This window comes from Periophthalmus magnuspinnatus, chromosome 1, assembly GCF_009829125.3.
Source record: "Periophthalmus magnuspinnatus isolate fPerMag1 chromosome 1, fPerMag1.2.pri, whole genome shotgun sequence".
Taxonomy (NCBI): domain Eukaryota; kingdom Metazoa; phylum Chordata; class Actinopteri; order Gobiiformes; family Gobiidae; genus Periophthalmus; species Periophthalmus magnuspinnatus.
This window is the reverse complement of record NC_047126.1, coordinates 3,542,340-3,550,553: the sequence shown is the minus strand read 5'-3', so window position 1 is coordinate 3,550,553 and position 8,214 is coordinate 3,542,340. Positions and strand designations below refer to the sequence as shown.

Here is an 8,214-nt window from a genome sequence, read left to right as displayed (position 1 = left end):
GCGCGTCCTTTTGGGGTGATGTCAAAGCGCGTCCTCAGAGTGTCCCCGTGTCCAAAACTCACCCCGGGTCCAGAGCAGAGCAGATGCGCAGAGATCCGCGTGTGTCCCGCCCGTGTGTCCCGTCTGCGGGCCCTCAGCCTGAGTGCCACTAGTGTCTACGTTCGGACATAAGGGAAGAAGGACGCACACATCGCTCTCTGTTATCAATTTTTTCCATGTTTGCAGCACAAAACTGCTTTTTGTTCCTCATTTTTTTCATTTACGAGGGTTAATGGATAGAGGCTTGGGCGTTTGATCACATGGCTACAATTCACCTGAGATGCACACAAAGGGAGCAAAGAGAGCGCGGAGAGAGAGCGCGGCGCACACACTGGACACATTGTTGTGTCCGGTTGCGCTTCAGATGCTGTAAAAGTCGATTCTCTTCTTTCAATCAGTCCAGGCTTTACGGTGAAGTCTAATCACACACCAACATGTCTGATTTTACTACAATAAAAAAGAAATATTTTTCTGCCGTTTGGTTTCAGTGACGATGGCCTCGGGACGTTTGGTCACACCCCAAACTCTCTCCCCAAATAAAGGAAATAAACTCACATTAAACCGAGAAAACGTATTTTTATGGCACAAATACAAAATGTAGATGAACGTGGCCTCGTGGAACTTCAGATCCAACAGAAGAGTCCAGCTCCTGTGGACCTGAAACACCTGAAACACCTGAAACACTAAACTGAAGAGCAGCCATCCAGGATCAGATGGAAAATGAATAATCACTTTGAATGAAAAAGCGAAGATTTGGTCACATTTAATTGTCATAGTAACATTTTGAGTCACATCAGGGGCGAAGGAAAAACACGGCCTCGTGCGTCACGTTTAAAGCCTGAAGTGTGAGACAAGGTGGAGCTGATATTTGGACTAATCGAGCCATAAAGTTATTGTGGTTTCAGACCAAAGTTAATGACAGTAATAGGCCTAGAGAAAAAGGCCATCACATGGAATGTTTTAATTAGTGTAAGATTCACGCGTGTTAAAGTTTTATCTGTGACCTGAGTCAGATTAAAACTCTAAACAGGAGCTGGGAGGTTCACGATTATCTCAAGTGTTGAAGTTTACTGTTGCGCAGTGGCTTTTTGAGGAGGCAGCGCGCTGTGCAATAACTCTACTCATGATTGTTTATTTGTTTGATATTACATGTCAACGCGTCCAACAAAGCGGGCCTTTAGCTGCTGTAAATGGACGCTCTGTGGAGCGAGCGCAGCCGCTGCAAAGTAACATCTCACCTCTTCTACTTGGAAATGTCCCACTGATGGACGGAGTCACATTAAGGGCCAATCACAGAGCCCACGCGTAAAGACTGGACCAATGAGAGGCCCGCGCTGCGCGGGTGGGCGGGGCGGGTGTGTGTTGGAATGCTGTCTCTCTGGGAATATTTTCCATTTTTTTCTCCTGCCAGTGCGTTTCACAAGGCGCTCTTTAAGCTCCGCTGTCGCCACACAGAGCAGCCATTCATCTGCTCCACAGTCAGCCACACACTCCCATGTCCAACCACTGGACAGCTCAACTGGTAAGTTATGTAATTTTAAATACTCATTTTTCGGATTAAAAGAAAATATTTCGCTCCAGTTTTATGTGGATTGTCACAAGTTTTTATGATTTGCCACTTCAGTGTCTTAAATTCAGATGGTTTATTTTTATTATTTAAATAACATCGTCCTCTTCTTTAACAGAACAGCGGAAGTGTTGGAAAAAGTTGTTTTATTTTTTAATATTTTTTCTTCACAGGAATAAATAGTAAAGTCGGTTTTGAGCCGAGGGTTTGGATACTTTACGCACGGCCATGGATTTGGTGAAGGAGCAGTGACTCGAGTCAAACAAGAGAAAATCTAAAACACAAAGACACTTTTTCCACTTCATCATTTGTTAGAGACAAAACAGAAGCAGAATGTCCGCTGAGGATCACAGCCTGTCTGAGGCAGAGCTGAGTCCCGGAGGCTCTGAAGATGCGCACTCTCTGTCTCCTGCGCACTGTGGCGCGGTGGGCGCGCAGGACTCGCCTCTGGGCGCACAGCAGCAGCTCACCACGCTCTGTGTGGCTGAAGACTCAGAGGACGGGAGCCAGTCCAGGGCCAAATCGGACGAAGAGGACGATCGTTTTCCCATCGGCATCAGGGAGGCGGTGAGTCAGGTGCTGGACGGATACGACTGGACACTGGTGCCAATGCCCGTGCGCGTCAACAGCGGCAGTAAAGCCAAGCCGCACGTGAAGAGGCCCATGAACGCGTTTATGGTGTGGGCCCAGGCCGCGCGCAGGAAGCTCGCGGACCAGTATCCACATCTGCACAACGCAGAGCTCAGCAAGACTCTGGGGAAACTGTGGAGGTTTGTACAGATCTGCTTTTATCAACTGCGCCATAAGTTATTTTAAAGGACATGTGCATGTTTAGAAAATAAACTGAACAAAGTGTTTTAAAAACTTAAAAATAAATGAGTACATGCTATAGGCTCCGAGATCTAAATCTGTCGTTGTTTCCTGAAGGCTGCTAAACGAAAACGACAAGAGGCCATTCATCGAGGAGGCGGAGAGACTGAGGAAACAGCACAAGAAGGACTACCCCGAGTACAAGTACCAGCCCCGGAGGCGCAAGAACGGCAAACTGACGCCTGTAAATGAGACGGACAGCCAGGGGGAAGGGGAGGCCAGTCACTCCCAGTCCCACTACAAGACCCTGCACCTGGAGCATAACGGGGCTGCGTCTCCTCTGGGAGAGCTGCACCATCACCACCATCACCACCACCACCACTCTGCAGGTATGAGCTCAGTGTTTCTCTAGTGTGAAGTTCATCTGCCACATGGAAAATAAACCTTTATCTTCTCTTTAGGTCAAGGTCACAGTCCCCCCACCCCTCCCACCACCCCAAAAACAGAGCTACAGTCTGGAAAGTTGTCCGATTCCAAACGTGAGGGAGGTGCAGGAGCTTCAGGGGGGTCCAGGGGGGCGCTGGGGGTGGGGGCTGAGGGAGCGTCTAGTTCTACCTCATCCGGTGCAAAACCACACATTGACTTCGGCACGATGGACATTGGAGAAATCAGCCACGATGTTATGTCCAATATTGAACCTTTTGATGTGAATGAGTTTGACCAGTATCTGCCGCCCAACGGCCACCCTCAGAGCAGCGCGGCGTCGGCCGGGCCCCCCTCCACCTCCTCATATGCCTACGCCCTGGCGGCCGCGAGCGGGCACTCCGCCTGGCTGTCCAAGCAGCAGTCTCAGACCTCTCCGTCGCCCTCAGACCCCGCCAAGGCCCAGATCAAGAGCGAATCTGCGTCTGGGAGCCACTACGCCGAAGCCTCGTCCTCCCCCTCGTCCGGCACCCACGTGACCTACACCCCCCTGAGCCTGCCCCACTACGGCTCGGCCTTTCCCTCCCTGGCCTCCAGGGCTCAGTTTGAGTACGGGGAGCACCAGGGGCCCGGAGCCTACTACGCCCACTCCAGTCAGGCTCCAGGGCTGTACTCAGCCTTCTCCTACATGGGCCCCACACAGAGGCCCCTGTACACCACCATAGGAGACCCCGCCAGTGTGGCCCCTTCACACAGCCCTACACACTGGGAGCAGCCTGTTTACACTACACTCACACGGCCTTAGAGTAGGAGCAGAGCAGAGGGAATCATGGGAAGTGTGTGTGGATGAATGTGTGTGTACTGGGTCAGAGACGTAGAAACTGGACTGAAGTGATAATAACGTCTGAAGGTGGAGGACTTCTACGTCTGTGATGTCTGAGAGTGTGTCTGTGCCATTTTGATGTTAAGACATTTTTACTTTTTTAGCCAATACCATGCAAGCATTTATAAGGCCTTAAAAACAATACTCACTGTGTGATTGTGTCACAGCCGCCAGAGACTCTGAACACAGAGGAACAGAGAGAACAGAGAACAGAGAGAACAGAGAGAACAGAGAACAGAGAGAACAGAGAGAACAGAGAGAACAGAGTGGACTGTGACTGTGGACCGTCGTTTGGTTTGTAACAACATAATCAGATGTTATTAACCAAACTAAAGCAGACGTGTAATGTTATTGTGTTATTTTATATAAGTAGTAAGATTATTGTCGATGATATTTTAGTGTGATCAGTTTGACTCCACATCAAATGCACCACTGCTACGGGGAAAAGCAGGTTCTGTGTTTGAAAAGCTCCAGACGGTTCCTCTGACAGGCCCGAGCTCTCACAGCGGTGATGTTTTTCCTCCTCTGATGTAGATAGAGTCTGTTTGTCTGTGCTTAACTACAAAACAACTTCACCGGATTAAATAAGCAAATTATGGGGAAAAAAAAAGGAAACCGAGAGGGAATGAAAGCTGTTAAAGATATGTTCTAGCTTCTGCTCAGTCTTGGACACTTACCTCAGTTTTACGTTGCTGGTGCCAACAGGAGGAGAGAACTGTGCCCACCTGCGTTTCTGAAAGTTACAAACATTAGTTACATCAGTTTTGTGTTTATTTTTTTGATTTTTCTAGCGACTGAAAAAGTGCAAAGTCTCAAAAACGAAATCTTTTATAATAAGCGACCAGCTCTGAGTCCTACTTAAGGATTAGGATCACATGTGCGAGCGCTCTGAGCTGCATATAGGCCAAAAGCGTGTCCTGACAGTGTTTTTTTCTATACTGTGTCTAAACCGCCAACTTCCTTTTACAGCAATGTGAATAATGGTTATTACCACAAGCTTCACAGTTATTTTGTGATGCATACTTTATACTGACCCTCTTACCGTGTTACTGTGTGTGGGCGATGTCCTAATGTGTGTCAACCCCATAGACTGTATATAAAAACTCTTCTTTATACAGTCTATGGCCACAACTTTGCTTCTTTCATTTTGTATACGCCTGGATAGTTTTGTAAAACATTCACTTGACTATTTTTGCTTCCTTTACCAGAAAAGCAATGTCAAAATTATATTGTTGTCTTCTATTAAATCAGTTTATTTATACGATTTGTGTGGAGCGGGGGCGTTTTTTTAAATAAAGGAGATAAAGGCGTAAGTCCCAGATCAAGACACAAACTGTAGGCAGAAGTTGTGCTGACGTGTGAACTGTAACAACAACACAATCAAGGCCTCGCTAATCTGAGCTGTTTAGAGCGTTTGTGTGTACGGGAGGCTAAAATTGACTACTAATTCCCCACATTTAATCGGCTGGGGACTGCATGTTACTGAGAAACACAAAGAGAGCCTTTCAGGGGTGGAAAGGGACTGGCCGGCAGAGGGAGAGAGGCGGGGGGTAAGAGGCCAGGGGCACGGCCCGCTGCACCTCAGAGCAGTGTGCGCTTTTCTACACCTGAAGTACAAGAAGAAGAAGAACACACTGACCAAAATGATATGTTTAGGTTTAAATAATCAAACAACAGAGCAATGAGTCTAAGGGAAATGGAGAAAAGGAAAAGTCAAATGTGGTGTTTAGAGTTGTTTGTTAATGTGTTGCTCAAAAAGGTAAGTGTCGACGTTACAACTTAAACAAAAGTACAGATACAGGAGCAAAAAGAAGAAAAATACTCACGTTAAAGTAAAAGTATCACATGAAATAATCTACTTGAGTAAAAGTGTTAAAGTATCTGTTTAAACGTGTACTTAAAGAGTAAAAAGTAAAAGTATTTCATGCAGATTTTGAGTCTTATAAAGGTTCAAATGTGGTGATTTAGTTAAAGTTTTACGCTGAATTTTGATCAAAAGAAACAACTGAATCAATAGTTTTCTACCTATTTTTATTTGTGTATTTTTGTTTTGCTCAAACTACGAACGTGTTAAAAATAAACCCTCAGACTTTTCAGCAGGTCTCAAACTATAATAAAAAATACTTTTACTTTTCAGTCCTGGTCCAAAATGTAGTGGAGTAAAACTAAAAGTATCCACTTCACTTCTACTTACGTATAGTACAAAAACATAAAAATTCTACTTAAGTACAGCACTTTACTACTTTTACTTTGTTACTTTCCACCTCTGCAGTTCACCAACCACAAATGTTTAGAAATAAGACGAGAATGTTTGAAACTCGTCAGCTCCGTTTGGATTTTAGTTTATTTCATTTATTTTGTTTATTTGGTCACAGGTGTAATATTCTGACGTTTAAATCGTCTTTATTCTGAGGTCATGGTCCATTTTTAAAACAAACAAGGACAGTGACAAACAAACAGTTACATTTAAGTGTCTCCATCTTGGACTGAAGTTGCACTGACTCTTATGTTTGTGAGTGACATTATTTCATTTTTTGACTTATTCAGCTGCAAATAAAACTGTACATTAAAGTTTTTAGTGCAGAAAAGTGTTCAGTCGTCTTCCAGAAACAAAAATATTCAACAAACGGGAAGACTGAAAGAGAGAAAATCCTTTATACCTCTGTGTTAAAGGAGTTTTCATATTCATAAATACAGTAACAATCAAGCAAAGTACAGGAAAGTACTACAGTTAAACGTCTTTTTAAAGTGGAACAAAGTGGTTCACAATGTAAGTTCCTCTGTATAATTATCCCAAAGGTCCACGTCTTTAACAGATTTACAAAATGTCATGATATTCGTTGTGATTTTTTTGTATAAACATCGTCAAACCTCTGAGCTCATATCGGCCATTTTGGGTTTTAAATGATCAACGGTCACATTTTTATACATCGCTTTTCCATCTTTACGACACTAAAAGAGCTTTACATCGAGGAACGACTCACACATTCATACATCAGAGCACACAGACACCGGGAAGAGGAGGGTTAAGTGTCTTGCCCAAGGACACAGCAATAGCATTCGTCTGTAGGAGCTGGAATCGCACCCCCAACCTTCAGATCAGTGGGAAAACGCTTTACCAACTGAGCCACTGTCACATACTGTATTCTGTAGTGATATTTTTAAAACTTTGAACATGATTTTCACAGTGTAAAGGTCGACTAAAGAGTAAAATATGAGGATTTAAAAGTTTATAGATAAAATGCATTGGTTGGTTCATTATAAGTTTGTTTTTGTTCTTCTTTTTCTTCTTTTCGAGGTGATTTTGGTGGAAGAGTTTGTGGCTTGTGACAGTACAGGCTGTTTTCTGTAGTACTGTATATTTTTATTTACAGTATAGTTTTGTAGACAACATATTGCCACCCAGGCCCAGATCTACAGAGGAGCAAAAACAGTGCAGTGCAACGTCATTTATCAAGGTTTGCCCCTCATTTGAGACACGATAAATAACAGCACTTAATGGAACAGTATTTAAAACTCACATAGACCCTGAGTCACTTTGGTCTGGACCCACAGCAGCAGCAGCTCTGTCTCCTCCTCCTCCTGAACTCATGTGTGTTTAAATAAATAAAGAGGTATAGTTATTTACCTATATTTTATTTGCATTTATCTTTATAATGACTCCCTTTAGAACAATAAATGCATCGCTTGTCTGTTAAGGAAAGTCAGTAACCCTGTCCTCTAGTGACACCTAGTGATCAGCTCGAGAATAATAATAATAATAATAATAATAATAATAATAATAATAATAATAATAATAATAATAATAATAATAATAATAATAAAAAGACTGTTTTCACTCCCAGGCAAACGTTTGGACACACCCTCTCAATTTTTTATTTTTATTTTTTACATTTTATACACATATGGAATTATGTAGTAAAGAAAAAAGTTAACTATTAATAAATATTTTTCGACAAAGCAAATGGCGGCTTTGAGAATTTTGAGACGAATTTGATTTGATTATATACAAAAAAAAAAAAAAGTATGTCCAGCTTTTGACTGGTAGTGGACCTTGACTGGTTATTATTATTATTATTATTATTATTATTATTATTATTATTATTATTATTATTATTATTATTATTATTATTATTATTATTATTATTATACTTGTTTGATACTGAGAACTTTTTTTCTCTCGATTGTGAGTCATAATAAAAATGTAAACGCTAAGACCTACCAAAAACACCTCTCGTGTAAACTTACCTGAGCAAAGACATCGCTGCCTTTATATTTGCGCTGGCGGCTCATATTTGGCGGTGAAACGCCTGAAAAAACGTTATTATAAACATAAAACATCTAATAATTTCCTTTATAGTCATTTATTATCCGAATTACCTCCCAAGATTCTGCAGATGTGGTTCAGTCTCCGCGCTACAGCAGAGGGCGACAGCAGGAGGCGACAGAGTTCACAGCGCGTCAGCAGAGGGCGACAGAGAGAGTTCAGCAG

General features: G+C 42.9%; 1 protein-coding gene across 1 annotated transcript; it reads left to right on the top strand.

Moving 5' to 3' along the window:
• The first annotated feature begins 1,454 nt into the window (after positions 1–1,454).
• On the top strand, positions 1,455–3,888 carry LOC117376927 (transcription factor Sox-10-like). The gene is made up of 4 exons (XM_033973440.2): positions 1,455–1,561; positions 1,780–2,376; positions 2,534–2,805; positions 2,878–3,888. Exons 2-4 carry the CDS (start codon positions 1,940–1,942, stop codon positions 3,642–3,644), a joined length of 1,476 nt encoding a protein of 491 aa, XP_033829331.1. The 5' UTR covers positions 1,455–1,561; positions 1,780–1,939; the 3' UTR covers positions 3,645–3,888.
• The last annotated feature ends 4,326 nt before the right edge of the window (positions 3,889–8,214 follow it).